Source organism: Haliaeetus albicilla, chromosome 20 (assembly GCF_947461875.1).
Source record: "Haliaeetus albicilla chromosome 20, bHalAlb1.1, whole genome shotgun sequence".
NCBI classification, from domain to species: Eukaryota; Metazoa; Chordata; class Aves; order Accipitriformes; family Accipitridae; genus Haliaeetus; species Haliaeetus albicilla.
This window is the reverse complement of record NC_091502.1, coordinates 4,613,351-4,632,285: the sequence shown is the minus strand read 5'-3', so window position 1 is coordinate 4,632,285 and position 18,935 is coordinate 4,613,351. Positions and strand designations below refer to the sequence as shown.

Sequence of the window (18,935 nt, the reverse complement as noted above, 5' to 3'; positions counted from 1 at the left end):
TGCCATCTTTCCCCGAACAGGTCCTCCCTGTTTAACACTTCTTCAGCGACTCCCCGTCTTTCCCAGCCTAATGAGCAATGTTGTGGTTGGCACCACAACTGGAGTCGTTTGGTCCCCGAGAGGTGGGAGTTACATATTACCCTCATCTAAAAATATCAACTCTTTTGATGTACAGAGGCAGCAGCCTGCACTGGCATGGATCTATCTGCCTTCAGTGCTTTGTTGTGCTTGACACTTTTCTTTTTTTAATGTATTATTCCTTTCAGTATTTGATCCAAGTGCCACATGCCGCTGAAATCAGGCAGTTGACTCTAGCATTTTAAAATAGAGTTGATATAATTTAAAACCTTGGGTCCAAAACTGCTGTTTTAATTGCTGGGTTTGGGTGTAGGGGTTGTCGTCTTCCATGACGTGCCTGCTTTGCTAAGCGTTTTGCTCCTGTGCCAGTTATGCTCATTTCCATGTCTATATCCTTAATCCCACAGGCACTGGCGCTTTCAAGTAGGTGTTTGTAGTCCTCCACATAGTAACCTACCTCAGACGTGGAGCATGCTCCCACCGCAGAGACCCCTCCTGAATTCTCCTTTCTTCATCCTCCTTTTTTGTGCATTTGACTGAGGAACTGCTCTTTAAAATAATTTCCATTTTCCTTTTGCTTTCTCAGCCTGGGTCTTTTCTCACCGTAATGCTACACGCCTTGACCTGCAAGATGAGGCTTAATTTAAACAGAATGAGTTTGGGCTCACTTTGTCACCGAAGCCAGCCAAAGAACCCAGCAGCTCCCCCATCATGTCCTTATTCCTTATCAGTGCTATGTCCCAAGTAAAATCAGCTTCTGGGGGCCCAATTCACCCTTGCCAGAAGGGCAACACATGGCTTCTGCTTAATTTAAGTTCCACTTAAGTATTTTATCTTCCAATTTAGTGCTTGAGTGGTACTAAAGTGGCGCATGGACCTTGCTAGCTAATCTCCAGCTTAATCACCACACGCAAAGAGAAAATCTACCATTATTAGCGGAATGACTGAAGAAGATGGGTGCTTCACTTTAAAAGCATAACAAAAGGAGTAATGACAGGTTTTTATTTTCCTTGCCTGATAGTCAGACATGTTGATCTAAATACTGTAGTTCTAATGGCCAGCTCAGAGAAATGGCTATGGTAATTTGTCTACAAGTGGGAATTTTTTTTTTTTCCCCTATGGCAGTTAAAATGTTTCCAGTCAGGATTTAGACTGTAAAAGGTCCAAATCATGGACTTCAGGTTGTGTGGCAAAAAAAAAGAAGTTCCTGCAGTGAGGATGAAATGATTTCATCATACATGGAAGTCTCTTTTTACCTCCACTCTGTAGCTGTTCAGTAGCCAACCAAATTAATTTTCACGTGCTGTAAAGAAAAGTTAGATCTTGAACGCACATGTTAAAACACATGTACGTTGAGTGAGATTTTTAATTTGGTTTGGTTTTGGTGTTTGCTTGTTGTTTTGTTGGGGTTCTTTTAATTACTTGCCCGTGATATTCTGAAATTTTATTTAAAGTCCTGACAAGGCTGAGGAAAAGCAAAGAATAAGAAGCTGATGCAAACCGGGAAGTTACCTGAGCATTTAAATGTGATTTAACACAAAGTTTTGCTGGAGATTCTTACTGGTTCCTACTGTTTTCCAAATCACTGAGTGCATCACCAGTCAGAGTAGAAAATACAATTAAACAAAGATGCCTATCCAGAGAGGCACAGATCTGAGCATGACATCCTTCCTACCAGAAGGCAGAGCTGTACAGCATTAAGGGCAATGTAGGTTTTTTTGTATGTTTGGTAGTGATTTGGCTTTCAGGAAAATAATGCTTTTCATGTTAAACAGTGTAGGCATTTGCAGCACAAATGCCACCTTGGGTGGAAGTCATTGAACTGGTTTGCCTCTTTCCAGCATTATCTTTAATGTAAGTTGTTAGAGGAAATTATATTGTGCCAGAGGCCACAGCCCAGGAGAGGTGAGGCTGCTGCAGCTCCAGTATCCCGGGTCCAACCAAGAAAATGCATTCCCGGTGGGCACACGCATACGGACCGGACATATAGACCATATCGGTGTATATATGCAGGTTAGAGTTAGGGTTTGAGTTAGGTTATGTGGTGTATATACATAAACACCCGGCCAAAAAAATACCCCAACCCTTGAGGATTACAACAGCCTGTAGGTACGTTGCGGAGGTCTGTGCTTCTGCAATCCCAAGCAGTTGCCGAGCGCAGTGATTTTGCCCAGGGATTTAAATAGAGGACTTCAGGAAAAGTCCTTATTGAGAGATAAACGCGATTTGGGAGGCCGGGGTGGGGTGGAGGGGACCCCCCTGCAGACTTACCGGCAGCCAGGCTGGCAGGCTGGAGCTCCCCAACCTGAAAAATCCATTTTTGGGGAAAGCAGTCGTGCTCGGAGCTGGGGTGTCCCCGCCAAACCTCCACGTCCCGCCCCGCTGGCAGACAGCGCCCGTCCCCGGCGCAGCGCTGCGCTCGCCCGCGGGGGGGATGCGCCGCGCAGGAGCCGCGCAGGAGCCGCGCAGGAGCCGTACCCCGGCGTCCGGGGACGTGGCAGCCGCGTTGCCCATCCCACGGTCCGGGTTGATGTTCATGCCCATCCGAGGGGTTTGCGGAGGACGGGGACTTGGGGCGAGGCTGCGGCGTGACGAGGGGCTCGCCCCCCGGATTTCAGCGCGTTTCAGGCTTTGGCTGCGAAGTTTCGAACCCCTTTCCCCTTTCCACGACGGAGCTGCTGGACGGGCTTTGCTCTGGGCAAGCGTTTGCCAGCCGGAGCCATAGGACCTTCTGTTTTGGGGGGGAAGAGCAAGCCGGAGAGCATCGGTACGCAGGCAGGGAGGGGACCGGGCAGCGCTCCGCGGGGGCGGGCGGGGGGGGCCCGGTGACTGCTCCGCACCCGCTGATCTCCCTTAGCCGCAAGGCAGCCACCGGCAAGTCACCCTCCCCGGCTCCAGGCTCCCCCGTCCCGGTACCGGACCGCGGTGACCCGGGAGACAACGGGGAGGACCGGGGGGGGGGGGTTGGGGGGGTTGCGACATCCCTCTGTGCCGGTAACATCGCCCCGGGGCTCAGCCCTGCGGCTCGGGGTGAAGTTGGTGGCAGTCAGGCTGGTGTCATCCTGCCCGGATGGGTAAATGCTGCTCCAAGTGGTTTTCCCGCACTCGGTACCAGGACGAGACGGTACTTTTTGCCTCTTTTTTTTTTTTTTATCCTTTAGGGAATAAGGCAGGATGGGAGCCGTGATGGAGATTGAGCCTGTGCTGCCGCTTCTAGCTGTGTGAGCATCCCGGGGGGGGGGGCGCAGAGAGGGGAGCGATGCTCGGTTTATTTACGGTGTGCTGAACTCTCGGTCGCCAAGGCCAGGTCTAACTGTCGCCTTCCCATGCACTGCAGTGCCTTACATAATTTCATTCTGCAGTCTAAAGGCAAGGGTTGGATCGGAGTGGAACAAGGAGGGACCACCGGCATCTTCTGTAGTAAGAGGCAGCTTGATTTCTTGCTATGCTTTTCATGCATTTTTTTTAATAAGCATGCGGAGTACAAGTTATAAGGGAAACTTGTGCAGAGTTTTAAAGTTTGAGGAGAGATTATTCCATCTCTAGCTGTCCTAAGGTTTTACCTCTCTAATGATCCTCCTTTCTGACAGAGGATTGATTCTGCAATCTAGAAGTGAAACAAGGCAAAAACTACATGTTTTCTTATGTCAGGGTGAATCTAAATCAAGCAAATTCCCGGGCACCAAAATGGGTCGTATAACAAACATCAGTGCAGAGGTAAGTACATAGCTACAGGTAGCAGGAGAATAGCATGTGCAAGAGAAGTTGTGGGACATTTCTAACACATAGCTTTTCATGCTATTCTTCTGGAAATTTGCTTGGATTTTAAGTATGTACAGCAGAGGGAGAGAATGAACATATGCATTCAATTTGCTTAATAGAAAATATCTTGGCAGAAACACATGCTTGTGCAGTATATTTTGTTAGAGTTTGGCTTTTTAAAATATTCATATACTCCATCTAATGAAAAGCTGATAGTGTCTCCCATTTACCTAAGAATATCTTCAAATACAGCTTGAGATATGCTGCTAAACAGGTTAAGAAAAAATGTATGGCTTAATATAAAACTTGTTAAAGTACAGTCTCTGGGGAATATGTCGGGCTTGTAAACTTTAACCTAAAGAGTATTATGAGGGAAGATTACCTGATAAGCAGCATGATTGAAACAGCAATGTTAAAACACCTCTTTTTTTGAGGAAGACTGTAGATCATTTTGAACATCAGCTGCAGTGGGATTTAGTTATTGCTTCTACAAGTATTGTCTGAAATATTTATTGCTACAAGAGAATTCCCAATGTATATGCTTCTCTTTCCAATGATAATATAAGGCCTTGCCCCAGGGAACTCGGAATAAAGCACAACAGTGACTAAGCACCATTTGCAGGTCAGTCTTTTTTTTTTTTTTAATATTTTGAAAGCATTGGATACAGAAAAGTTGTTCTGAAGAAACAGTTTTAATAACAAGTGCTACAGAGCATCTGTGTACAGTGCGTATTTTTAGGAGGTATCGTAGAGAACTGGGAAGTGTTTGTGGGGATACTGTACATATATTTGGACCTCAGAATATAAGCGAGCATGTAAGTTGGCAGGGAGGAGAGACATGTCAATTTGGGGAAGTAACTCCAGGCTCCCGTCTTGACTTCCTAGCTGCAGTTGACTTCCTATGATGTGGGTCTGGGCAATTTTCTGATGTTCCTTCCCTGATATGACCCATTTGTGCAGTGGACCTACTATTACTTACCTGTTGTTAAAAAGTACCTGGAGGTTTAATTAATTAGCATTTCTAATGAATTAGTATCTCTCAGGTAGTTTGCTGTTCTCAGAGAAAAGAGACTCTAAGGCAAACCTCAACTCTGCCTCCCCATCCCACAGTTATTCCTGGTCCAAAGTAAAACCTTGCCCTGTCTCCCTGACAGTATCTCCTCGAGGATGTCTGGCTGTCAGCTGAAGTTCCATGCAACTACAGCAGAGCATTTCATATAGTTTGGGTCGGAAGGGACCTTTAAAGGTCACCTAGTCCAACCCCCCTGCAATGAGCAGGGACATCTTCAGCTTGATCAGGTTGCTCAGAGCCCCGTCCAGCCTCTCCCCCGCAAGCCTTCGTCACTAATTCCCTTCCCAATCTGTTTGGACAACACCAGCATCTTGCTCATCCTCAGGCCTGTATCATGGCATCTTTTACCACGTTATTTTTCCAGGTCCTCACACGCAGTTATATCTAAACCCTGAAGATTTTTTCTGAACTACACTGCTAAATTTTGGCACTGTTATTTAATTGGATTAATTCCTCCTTCCTTCCTACCTCCCTGCCTACCTGCCAGTTTTTCTGAAGCCGCTTGGATGTTGCACTGATATGTCACGCGTTTTTTTGAGTTTTGAGTTGAATGGAGAATACATGAGTGCCATTTTCAGTGGCTGTTTCACTTGTTGAAATGCAGTCTGGCATTGAGACTTTCATGGGAGACATATTGGGAGGTCTGTGTGTTATAAAGCTGATGATAGGAAAAGAGTTGCTACTGTGTCTTCTATTCAACAGAGCAGTAGTTTAAGGACAGAGTGAACATATCATTCTACCTGTTCTACTCTATTTTTCCTTCTGCCTGAGGAGATGTGGCATATTCCAGACACAAGACTTAACCATTGTGTTGTAGAGTACAGGTATGACAAAGAAGGTTTCCTTTATCTCCATCATGAGTGTAATTTTATTTTATGAAAATTACTTCAGTATCAGAGTCATTTCTTGGGATGTAGCCAATGGAAGACCTTTCTCATCAGTTTTCCAAGAAATAATGAAATCCATCCTTTGTTAAAAGTACCTGAAAAATGAACGCAACATTTTAATTTGTACAAAACCCACTGTTTTGGTTTCACATTTTGGCCAGAAAAACTTAATCCCAAATCACATCGGAGCAATTTTTTTCTCCCTTGCCATTTAACTGCCACACTGAAATGCTAGATATTTGCACAATCTCCTTACGGTGTCTCTGACCTTTTCACCCACTGGAAAAGGCTGTGTCACTAGTATGGTCGCTGAGCCTTTTTAAACCTAAGTTGGATTTGGCCCTTGGTCACTAACCCTCAGTAACTTCAACCGGTGGCCTAGTAAAGGACACCGACAAAAGCTCCTTTGGAATGTTGAGCCTGTTAGACACAAAACTCTTGGGAGGGCAGCAAAGGTTCCTGCTTACCCTGCCTTCTCCTGCAAATACTTTGTTGAGATAAATATTAATGAAGATTGATTAATTCAATGGGATAGCCCATTAATTTGGTTTCTCACACATTTGTTTTGGCAGATTTTTCCTCGCGTGCTTGTGAATTTTCTAATTGCTTTCATGTTTTGACATTGGACCTATACGAATCTCAGCATCGGACCTGGTAGCTTTACATTCTCGTGTCAGATCCAGTTTTGCTCTACTGTAATGTTTGGTTCCCTAAGTGCTGGCCTTCCCAGTTCCCCGGCTGCACTGACACTGAAGTGCTGGTTATCTGCAGAGCCACACCGATGATAACAAGGAGGAGCTTTTTCATTTTGTATTAATGTCGTGTTTACACTGGCCGCAGGAACATGTGCAGTCCAAACCTATCATGTTACGCTGACAAAGCAGGTTACAGTGTCCGGGACTTGTAAGTTCACTGCGCATCCAGGAGACCGTGAGGCCGATACGATGATTAGCCAGAACTACACCTTGCCTCTCTTGCAGAAGAGGAAGATGAGGACTCACGTGCTGTTGCTCTCTAAAAGAACCCTCTGAGAAGGAGAGACTACTTGAGACCTTGGTACCGAGGACAACCCTTGCACATCTGACCTCTCAGGAAACATAAATAAGAGGTCTGGAAGAGCAGTCAGAGAGCTCTAACCAAAACAAAATACAACGCGAGAAGAATTGACAGGGCAGGCAAATGACAGCGAAGGCACTTGAGCTGTGCCAACAGTGGCTGCTTGAGATAGCCCCAGGGGCTGCTCTGGAAACCGTGGCCCCAGCGTGGTGGGAGGCAGCCAGGAGGTCCGCTGTCCTGCTGGGGTGGTGTCCATGCTGGAGCTTGAGCTATAGGATATAGCATTTTTAGGCTGCCACCATGGCAATTCTGCACTTTTTTGGAGAGGGTCTCACCACCAAGCATCCTCAAGGGTAGGACAAACCTTATCTAAGATAAAACATAGGGTAAAAAAAGGAGTCTGTAATATTTCTTATGGAGGATCAAAATTTTAACAACTTTTTTTTTTTTTCCCTAGGATGTCATTTTTTTACTTGCTTTTCATTTTCTTCATGTAAGTAGAATAGTAACAATCCCACTGAATTCTGCTTATCTGTAGGTGCTGGCAATGATTTGTACAGAGCTCCCTTGCTTTAAATGGCTTTTGTTTCAAATAGTGGGAGCTGGTAATTTGAGTGGGTGCTTCCCATCTGCAAGCCCCGTATCCAGTATATCCCCGTGCACACGCCTTCAAGGGCAGCAGTCCTGGCAATCTGTCAAGAACACTTCTTAAAATGACTCCAGTGAGTTAAACAGACGGTATGGGCAGATGCAGTGGTATTCTCCAAAAGGGGAAACCTTATCTTTGTAAGAATGCTGGTTTGAGAATCTGAGTGAAGGGCTATGTTTTTTTTAACATACCAAGCTGTATTGATCCGGACCTTTTTGTTTTTTTCATAGCTTTTATACTAATTAAAAAAACCCAAACAACGCCAAACCAACCCACTCCATTTTATTCTGAACCTAACGCAGTCGGTCAGGACTGGGGACTCTGCAGTCCTGGCACACAACCCCTGTGCATTACTCAGCAGTGTATGGAGCTGGCTGTTTGGAGGAGCCCAGCCTTGCGTGCCTGGCTTCTTCCCATAACTGAGTAAGAAAAATGCCCGCATCGCCTGGGTCTTCTCAGGCACCCAAGGCTCTCAAATCAGCTCAGTTAATCACTCTGTTTACAGCAAAACTTTCTGGAAAGTGTGTCTCTTGGTTCTGGTAGAAATCATCCCAAAAGGGCAGTGTGTAAAGGATTAATTTAAATTCAAGATTCCAATTTCCTGGTATTACCAAACATAAAGCTGTTGTGTCATTTCTAACAGAGTTAAAAATTAGATGCAGGAAAAATAAACAGAAACATTAAGCTCTGAAATCTTTTTTTTTCCACTTTCATTTTGGTAAGACAGTACTAATTTGCTATCCTATCTGCTATGTATCTTGCTGCCGAACGACTCCTTTCTGTGTCCTAGGTTTTTATTAGCCTTGCTTGCTTATTACTGAAAGATTTACTTTAGGAGTCCTTTAAATTCCATTTGCTACTACACTGCCTTTTCTCTTGAATACAATTTTTCTGTAGTGTCCTTTAAAGATTCTTGGCCTTTTCTAACCTGGGACATATTTATAGTGGTCTGATCTAGTTTTCCTAATCATCAGTGATCTTCCCAGCAGGATGCGTTCCTTTATCTTCTTCCTAATGTGATTCAGGATACATTCCAATTTAAAGTGCCTTTATACTTGAACCATTATGCTGGGATTTACTGTACTACACCGAACTTTGTCAGTTTGCACAGCACTCATGAGATATCTGCTGTCAAAGTCCTTGCATTTTAGTAATAGCACCCTAGCAGTGTTAATGTAAATATGTTTTCGTTTTCCTTTGGCCAACTCATCTGCTTTAATTCCTTAACTATTCAGATTTCTTTTGAGACAGGTTGAGGAAAGGAGCTCTTGCTCTTTACAGACAATAAAATCCCAGAAATAAATGTGGAAATAGGCATGAACATCAGACCATTAGTGGTGTCTGTATGGGTATGTCTGCCATGCCTAGAATGGTGTAAGTACAGTAGTCGGCTCTGCAAATTTGACTGTGTGAGCATTTTACTATGTTTAGAGGTGGTTAAATGCAGGCATAAATAGATGAAAGTGTTTTAACAGAATTAATAAAACTATCTTGTACATGCAGTTCAGCCATAAATGGTACACATATTGAACATAAAATGATATAAAAATGCAAATGTCTTTTTAGACACGTAGGAGTAAATAGAGTATTCTGTGTTGTCCTGTGCACATGAGTGTGTGTACATGTATTCACAGAGATACAAGGTATTTGTAGCTAGTGAGTCGTGGCTCCTAAGCTTGATTTAAAACCTGAATGAGTTCATTATAATCCCCCCCCCCCCCCCAAAAAAAAAAAAATATCTGAGGAATCAATCTAATCTGCTTTACTAAATGAACATGTGAAAGTGCTTATCTGGGACAAACCTGGGGACTATACATATTTCTCTCTTTTTTTCCTTAAACAGAATGAAAATGCCCTTGTGAAAATAAAGGAGTTAGGAGTCGAGCTTGCAAAGATCAGGAATGAAGTTGGTAAGTAGTACAAGCAAAGTAACAACAAAGTGATTTTCTCACTTTACACACAAGCAGTTATTCCCTGTGACTGATCCTAGGGAACCTGCACGCATGTGATGAAGTGTCCTCTGAAGCCCAGTGGGGAGGGGTTTTGTGGCTTTGCAGGGAACCGTGATTTTACCTTTCTGTTGTGGCGATGGGTCCATCACCACACACACCGGAGCTAGTCGTGCATCCTCTTTACTAGACAAATTGTTCTTCATAAATCCGTAGCTTCCGTTCTTAAACTATGTGCCACCGCTGGCAAGGAGAAAGCATAGCGTGCCGAGAAGCAGGAACCTGGGACTGTTGTGGTGCACGGTGACTGGGAATGCATTCCTTACTTAAGTACCTTTGCATGTTTTGCAGCTTGGCTACAAACGGAAGGACAATAAGCTCAGAACTTGCTTATTAATATCTCTAAGGTCTCTTCGTGGTTGAAAGACAGCAAAAGCAACATGTCCCATTCGGTCTGTGTATTCCCCGTGTATCTGCATGCACCACTTCTCCCGTTTGGTTTCTGATCTAGACGGGACAGACAGGGAGGGTGTAAAGACGTGCAACTCTTGAGAGAGAAGATGGGCTTTTGCACTGGCTTTAGCCAACAGGCTGAGTTCTTTTTGGCTTAAATCTCCCCAGAACGATGTTGGGTTCATCTACCCCAGGGCAAATGGAGAGGAGGAAGGGCTTCTGGTGGGAGGACCACTGGGGCAGGGGACACCCTGAGTACAAAAAGCTGTTGGAACCGCTGATGACTGGAGCTGTGAGCAGGGGGGACCTCTCAGCTTTCCCTGCATGTGGGAGCCCCGTTGCTGGGTCACACATTAAGCACGTGGCAGGAGGGTGACTTGGTTCGCAAAGAGGGGCTCAGGCCAAACCCCTGTGTGGTGGTCGGAACTGCAGATCCTCCCTGTGCTTCGTCTTCACCTTGTCTAAGACAACCCCCTGCAGAAAAGCTGAGCATGGCCCTTTTCGATGCCCAACAGCTTGTGCTCATCTGAAATCATCATTTCATAGAGAGCTTTACTGTCCCTATGACCAAAGAATACTACAGCAATAGCAAAACAGCATTTCCAGTTATTCCCTGCCTGCCTGCATCCATCCTCTGCATCTCCACAGCTCTCACAGAGGAGTTGTCACTACCGGTGCATTCTTTAGGTGGGGCACATCTGAAGATTTCCACTGAATATCCACTTCTCATTTAAAAGCCCTGCCTCTTTCTAGCGAGTTGGGTTTGCTCATTTTCATGAGTGCTTTTGGAAGTGGCAGCGACATGGGAAGGGAAGAGAGGTACAGTGCTGGAGATAAAAGAGCTCTGCTTCCATTTACACCATGTTTGTACAGCTGAAGTGAGTACAAATCAGTGGTGGTTTTGCTGGAGAACTTTGCCAGGGATGTAACCGACTGCCTGTTTGGGGGTCACAGAGCAGCATGTTCGGTCGCAGGAGATCGCTGCACTGCCTGCCCTTGCCATTGCTCTTGTGCATGCAGCAACAGATACCTCCTCTGCGCAAAACTGAGTCCTGATGGAGTACATGGAGAGAGTTTTGGATAAACCCCCAAATACTCCAGAAAAGCTGTCTGAAGTCTTAGCTGAGCTGTACTGCTTCAGAAGGGAGATCAGCCATAGATGTGTATGTGCTTTCTTTCTCAGCGAGGGGAAAGATGGTGTGAGATAGTCCTTTCCTTGGTGGTCCTGTGGTCCGTGTACTGGAAAGGACCCAGGCCACCTCTTCCTGAGCAAGCCACCACTCTGGGAGACGCTGAGATGCTGAGCAGAGGCTGTTTAGGAGTGACAGGGGTGGCTAGTGATCTGTCCTGCTGGTTGGAGGTAATCCTTTCTGTACAACCCTGAGACACAACATGCTCATCTAGAAGGACTCCCAGGAGAGATGGGCAAAAAGATGAACATGTGCAGGTATTGCACTCCAGCAGGATGTGAAAAAATTCATCAGCAGTACAGATCCTGGTATGTATCCATACCTATAGAAGGTGAATGTTTATGGTTTTCAGTGTAAGTCAAAAACTGCTGGACAGTCTCTTTTCCTTTGGAAGAAAATGATAAAACTAAGGGTTATTTTGGTCTCACTATCAGATGAATTTGTATGTTGTACAATATTGTACATATACCACCAAGCTTTATGCAAATAAAGAACGAAACAGTCATTTATTTGGCAACAGCAATCATAGGTGATTCTATGAAGAAATTTAGGGAAAATCTACAGAGCATGTTATTTTAACTACAACCAATTTGTAGTTCTGACTTGTCTCAGTCACTTTGATAAGTAGTCTCTCTTTAATTTAAAAATAACCAGTCTAGTTAAACAGTATGGGTGTTGGTCAGAAATTCCTGATTTCTCATGTGTAAATTCACCATGTCAGACTCACTGATGCAAATGCCTGGATGAATCAGTAAAACAAGGCTGGACTAGCCAGGGTTGATACAGGCAGTGTGTCCAAGATTTAGTTGTTTAGGCAATAGCTCTAATTCAGAATTCTGATTTAGGTGCTGAATGCGCTTGGTTTTGAAAGCACACAGTTTTTGTGAACTTCAACAGAAACTGCAGGATTCTGCTATACAAAGCAATGAAACTGCGAGGTATAATCCACTGTTCAGAAAAGTCAGAATATATTTTTAAGGAAGTATCTTTTGGTAAATAAAATAAAATAAAATCACTGCTGAAGCAATAGCAGTGATGAAGCATGTGTAAAACAGCCTAGGGAGACCTGCATCCTTCTGGAGCCAGGCAAAATATTTAGGTTCAGATAACACTGTCCACCTTTACCCCCAGCACTGCTGTGAATTATCACACCTCATCTGAAACCAGCATGCAGTGAAATAGGAAAGTGCTTCTCCCTTCCCAGCCCTGAGGAGGAATGTGGCTTCTACAAACGCTGAGGGACTTGTTATTTTATGCAATAAGATTTGCTCATGTATTTTGCTAGAAATGCCAAGGCTAGAAAAAACATGACAAGCAATCATTCTACACTCAAGACACCCATCTTGACAAATTATAAATATAAGCACTTTTCAGCTGCAACAGTGAGACTCCTGGAGTAAAGAGGTTTTAACACCAGCTGTTTCCCTTCAAACTCATGGAAATTAAGTGTCAGAATTACGTGCTCCTTTGCTCCCCATCTGGGTAAGGGAGCCACAGACCTTGTATTGGGCTGCACAGGTGTCACCTTCTGCTACTCCTGTCCCAGTAGAGCCAAGCCCAAAGGTCCATCTCCTGTCTAAGAAGAGATTCAGTCTTTCCTCACCACTTCGGTCCTTAGCCTCATTTGTCTCAGTCTGAGAGACTGTCGTAGGGATCACTCCTTCTAATTAGAGGTGTTTGATATTCAGTAGGGCAAATTTCCTGGGAAATGGCCTCATTTTCTGCCTCCAGTAGCATTTTTGGGTGTGTGAGGAACGTGCCATGCAGACACTCTTCCCCTGCTTTCCTCTTCCCTCCATCTTGCACCTGCGTCAGGGCTTGATTTGCAAGATGCGAATAGTTTTGTGTTTCAGGTTACAGAAAGTGTTTCAGATGGATTTTCTTTTGCTTAGATCATGTCATTTCATTGCCCAGCCCTCCCTGTGTGCTGGGTAATCTCATTAGAGAGGCTGGAGAGAGACGGAGTTGATTATAGCTCCAATTTAAAGCTTGAGTAAGTTTGAATTCTACTGAACACAGAGCTGCAAGCGTTGCCCCTTGTCCTCCAGCTCAGGGATTGCTTTGCATGCCAAAGAAAATAAAAAATCACAAAGCAAGAGAGAGGGTTTAGAGCTATAATCCAAACTGCCAGAAGACAAGACATTTCAGCTAATGTCCATATAAACTGCACCGTTTCATTTTGGGTATGAGGCAGGCAGGTGGGAAAGCTTCCTATGTGCCGTTGCTGCGGTGCTAAGCTCACTGGTTCAGGCTCACTTTCTCTCTTTCTGTAAGGAGCAGAAAGCTTGAAAGGGACACAGAGTACCTCTTAATGCTCCAGAAAACCTCAGGATAAGAACAGGACCCCAGTAGTGATATCTGTCTGGACATACTCAGCAAGTCTGCATATTGGTGTCCAGTAAGGGTGGAAGCAGAGCTCTAAACAGGGTGAAAAATAGCTATGTGGGGAAGGGGATGGTTAGCTTGGGTGCCCAAACTACCTTGCATGGGTACACCTAGCATGAGCTGTGGTCACAGCAGTAAGGTAACTTTGACAAACTGTTGCTATCCTGAAAAAAAAAAAAGAGCACAGTCTGATACCATAGTAGAAAGAGACAGGAAAACATGGGGGGGGGGGTTGCCAGGAATTGAGCAAAGATATGGTCATAGGATAGATATGGTTTTGAAGCAATCAGAAGTTGTCTACCCAGGGAGACAGCTGCTTCCAGTTCACTGATTTACAACACCATACAGGTTTGTGCATGGCACGTGCATTGTGAAAGGCAAAGGAAGGATGAGTGGCTAATACAGATGGTATATTCAAGAGGTGATCATTTTTCTAAACCACCTATGGGTCCAAATTAGAAAGAAGGTCTAGCAGTGCCATTAAAAACACATCTCTTCTTCCCTAGTGTTGTTCTGGATGTTATGGTCATGATGATTTTAATCACTTCTTACCTGTTAGATCTTTGTAAGTGAGCAAACTTGCTCTCTAAATGTAGTCTGGCTGACCTTGTCCAACTTGCATCAGGTCTTCAATATCTGGATTGATTGCAACCTTTCTTTAGCAAAGCAAAGGGCTGAGGACACAGTGTTCGTGACACTGCTGTCCTGGGACCCAGGGAACAATATAGGTGGAAAGAGACTGAATATCCTTGACTTGATGGAACTGTTGGAGTTGCACCTCCTGAAACTAGTTGTAGTCATGGTTGTGAATTCAGAGACATGGTCACTGGGCTAGTTCACAGGACTAAAAATTTCACGTTTTCTGATTGTCTTCAGTACCAGCCTCTCATTTGCGCTCTCTGATTCCATGAAGCACACAAGATAGTATTAGAATATAAAGATATTATAAGCAAGTATGCGTTAATAAGAGGTCCTCGACGGAGCTGGTGCAAAAGGCAGGTTTATGGCGTGAGCAGCTTCTAACAGTTGGAAAATGGGATGTATGAGATGCATCTCCTTTTCCTGGTCAAGTGGCCAATCACCCCCCCCTGCATAACATGCACAGGACGCGCCTGGAAAGCCCAGGCACCTTGTGCCTTCCTGGCACATCACTGGAAGCGGGGACTTAGCCAAGACTGTGGCTTGAGAGAAGGAGGTAAGAAAAATCTTGTATCCCAGTTGAAAGGCTTTGTGTCAAGTGATCGTCTCACATGCTGTTTCTTATATCCAAGGCAAAGTAAAAGCCCCAAAGCCTCGATTTGTAGATCCAAGACTGTGCTGGCCAGGAGGGGACATCCAGTCACCCTGCAGGTCCATGGAGTTCCCTGCTACTATTATTATTATTATTATTATTATTATAATACTTCATCAGACCCCAGTTTTGCACGGGCTTTTGCATCCTCTGCCAGTGCCTCTATTTAAACAAATGCATGTGTGTATGAGTGTGTGAGAGCGGGACAGAGAGAAGAGATAGCGAGAGCTTGTTGATGTCCGAGATTCACAGCAGCCCCAGAGTCGTCGAGAACCACCGTGCTCGGTGCTGTACAAACAGATCCGATGCCAGTGATTGCTCTTGAGGAGTTCAGAGCGTGACTGTATGGTCTTGTCTCCACAGCCCTCAACACAGTGAGATGGAAGAAACTACAGAGCGAGAAGGAGGAGCTGGAGAGATGCTTCGAGGAGGAGGTGAAGCAGCTTTGCAGGCGGCAGCAGGAGGAGCTGCAGGTGCTGGAGCAGCGGCTGCAGGAGGAATACAACACCAAGAAGGAGAGCCTGCAGGAACAGCACCGGCTGCAGCTGGAGCAAGTCCAATTGCAGCATCAGGATCAGGTCAGTCTCTGCCTGTTCCCTTTGAAGAGTAGACCATGCCAGTACTGAGTGGGTTCAGGTAATGTTCCTGTTCGGGTATTCCTGACTATCTTTACTGCTTTTTCTCCCTATTATTCCTATTGGTATTTCTGCACAGTAGTACATTACATTGCCATGTCTTGTCTTCGCATGCTTCTGGATGTTTTACAACACAAATATTAAGACTAGCTCTGCTCCCCATGCATACTTGCTCCCCAACCCACCTATTGTAGTCAATTTATACGAAACCAAGGGTTGAACAAGAATCTGCTCAACACAGGTAAGGCCATCAGAGCCCTGCTCATCGTTATTTGCAATGCTAGTTAAAGGGCAGTACTGTGAAGCTATAGGGCCCATGCAACATATAGCCTAAACATCAGGCAGGTAATACACTCCGGGTTCCCTGACTTCTGCTCCACTGTTCAGTCTAATCGCTTAGATTGTACGTCCCAAGTGTTTCTCCTTGCTTTGCTTTCTGTATGTAGGTAGGAATACTCTAACATGCAGCTACTTTAGTCTTATTTTTAACAGCTGGAGTAAACAAGCACTGTAACTCACCTATAGGCACCTCTCACCTGGTGGCAGAACACCTTGCTCTGGATTATGGCAATTTACCTGGCCTTTTCTCATTTTGCATTCAGCGATCAGCGGATACAGTTCTGATTGATTTTTCCAGCTGCAACTCTTACCCATTGCCCAGCACCACAGTTCGTGAGGGCTTTTCTCAAACGAGTATCTGCCACACTCAGGCGAACTCTGCAATCTGTGCCATCAGGCTTTGACACGCCGCGGTCCCCGCTGCTGTGGGTATGCCACTCAGACGATGCAGCGCAAGGGCCAGTTGTCTGCAAAACGTGAGCCCAGCCAACAGCCCCCGCTCTTTGTCAGCATCGCTCCCTCCAACCTGGGGATTTTGCCAATGCCCAGCACAGCTGGGGGTAGTGGGGGGTGAATTTTTCACTCTCTGAGACAATGTAAATTGGCAGCAACAGTGCAGTGCAGGTGTGGTCTGTGAGATGGATGGATGTGACCAAAGGTGGAGGAGAAGGTTTTATGACTGCATGCTCTGTATCTCAGGGTATCTCCAGTGCGCATTCCGGGGCTGCTGCCTGAAGCAGGAGCCTGTGGCCGAGGCTCCAGAGCTGCTGCTCCCCCCTGCTCGTGCCCAGGGAGCGGGGCTGACGGCAGGGGCTGCAGCGGGGTGCAGCACGCAGGCATGCCCCATGCAGTTCCCAAGGACGATGACAGCACTAGCTGTGGGCTCAGGAGCAAACCAGCTCCATCAGCAGAGCCTGTGCCCAAGCTAACTTAGACCATTTAAGAGGTAAAGGCTGGTCTAGCACGGTGCAGCCATAGCTGAGACATCCAGGAGCCAGTCAAAGGGGCTAGCTGGTGCTGAGCTCAGGGGAGAAGAGAGCACCAACACGGCACAGCAGAGACGGCAGCCCGCTGTCTTTAAGGTGAACTATTTTTAAAAAGACAAACGCTACCATTTACTGCCTGTACTTGATGTACTGTAAAACACTCCTGGGATGGGAGTGCAAATACAAACCGAGGTGTTGTCCCAGTAAATTGTCCTTATCTCAACCCACAAGGTTCCGTTTATTTTTCTTCTTTTCTCCTTTCTGATTCTCCTCCCCATCCCACTGGAGCGGGGCAGGGAGGAGTGAGTGAGTGAGTGGCTGCGTGGTGAAACCATGACACCTGGGTACCACAGTGCCATTTGGTTTGATAAAGGTTTTAATGTGACTGGGCTGTTTTGTCCTGGACAAATTACCTTTTTCTGTCAGTGCATTGATTTTCAAAGATGCATTGAAAGGTGCTGTCAAACAGGGTTTTTGTGTTCTAAACCATATTTTTCAAAATCTTTCTCTGTAAATGCTTATAAGCTGTGCTGAGCCATGTGTTCTGGTTCTCATTTCAGTTTATGCAAGGTGGTTTTCTTGCAATGCCCCTCAAATTTTCTGCTTTGCTTTCTGATATGAAGGAGGGGTGGTGTTCCCAAGAGCCTTGTTTTTTCTTTTTCCTTCCCCTGTGTCAGTGTGTCAGTTTGCCTAGTAGAAGATATTAGCTTTAGCCGCAAGCCTTACCTCTCCTGGATGACCAGGCATTAGCATTTGTGAAGGAATTTGTTCCGCAAGTTAATTTTTTGCTAAGATAGTTTATGGCTTATCTCTGCTACTCTTTGAAGTGTTTCTGCAAGCTCCCAGGACCACAAGAATAGATGGTGGGTTTTTTTCCCCTCAAGTTGATCAGTGCAAGAAAAGGTGATATAGGTCACCATAGGACTTGACTAGAGGTATACTGGGTTTTTTTCAGATTCTCATCTGTTGTGATTCTATTCATCACCACAGAGGAGCAATGGAAACACATCTTTCCCTCCGTGGGGCAAATAGTTCTCTCTCCTCCAGCCCTTTGGTTTGCTCCAGAGCTCTTTGTTCCCTGAATTACTGAAGATAACACAAACATTTCTCTCCGCTGCTTTGAAAGTGCTGCTGTGATCCTAGTATCTCAGAGTTTAAGCCCATCTTTTCAATCCATGGTTCCATTAGCCTCTCATGATGAGTTTTAGCAGGTTTTCCCTTTGAATTCCTACTCTGTCGTACAGCCATCCTGTCTTGAGCACTCTTGGATTGGAGGAGGCTCACGGGCCAGGTTGGAAAGCTGCTCACCAACAATATTTCTTGGCCAAGGAAAAGGACTAACTTTGTTAATCTAAGAACCAAGGTGCGTGAGAAATAAGGATCCATAACAGCTGCTGACCCAAAGGGTTTGTAATCCTCTGGTTCTTCCTCTCCCTGCTCAGAGGAAGAGGAGAAGCACCCGGCTCAGAGCATGCCAAAACCAGCAAGCCTGCTCAAGGGACCAGAGTTGTTGAGCTCTGACACTGCTGTGCTGGTGCTGGTACCAGCCAGCATTTGTGCAGAGGCACCTAACCCATGAGCTAAAGAGCTCTTACGCTGGACATGAGAAAAGCCTTGTCCTTGAGCTGTCCATCTGGGGGGGGGGGATTTGAGCTTGCATTCATGAAGGCAATAACAATAGCAAAATCCTTTTAACCATGGATCTGCATGTATTTCTGTGTCCACGCATTTAATTTGGAAGGTAGTCATCCCACTTTCATGGTTTCCAGTCACAACTTATTCTTCCACACTGTATTGCCATAGTCACCGTTTAGTTTAATATCAGACAGCTGTTGTTTCTTTGGATACACAGTTGTCAGGTTTTGGAGGTTCAACTGCCTCTGAGGAGGTGAGGTAGCTCTTTCAGCATAGCAGAGCATGAGAGACAAACTCCTCACAGACCGGTCACGTGTGCCAATGTGTCCCAATATTTCTCATATTTCCTTGCAGCTAAGGGCAAAATTGCAAAGCTTGCCAGTGTTTCTTGCTCAAGCTGCACAGCTCAAGCTGTTTTGTCCACCAATTTACTGAACTCCTCCCACTAGAGCCTCCTCTTTATTTTACTGTATTAAGCCTTAAAAATCCCACCTAAGCTTCTTTTTATAGCCAGAAATAACCATAACACGGGTTAAATGAGTTGATCAAGCCTATAAAGTAAGTTAGT

The 18,935-nt window shown here is 45.3% G+C and overlaps 1 protein-coding gene across 7 annotated transcripts in view; it reads left to right on the top strand.

The window, feature by feature from the left end:
- The window catches only part of MTUS2 (microtubule associated scaffold protein 2), a 310,760-nt gene that overhangs the window by 272,820 nt on the left and 19,005 nt on the right, over positions 1–18,935 (top strand). For 5 of the 7 annotated variants that reach the window (XM_069808064.1, XM_069808063.1, XM_069808065.1 and 2 more), the window contains 2 exons: positions 9,348–9,414; positions 15,136–15,350. In XM_069808064.1, coding sequence (XP_069664165.1) covers positions 9,348–9,414; positions 15,136–15,350 — 282 coding nt within the window. Of the gene's footprint in view, positions 1–3,056; positions 3,203–3,270; positions 3,796–9,347; positions 9,415–15,135; positions 15,351–18,935 lie in introns of those variants that run through there. The other 2 variants (XM_069808070.1, XM_069808069.1) reach the window with 2 other exon arrangements.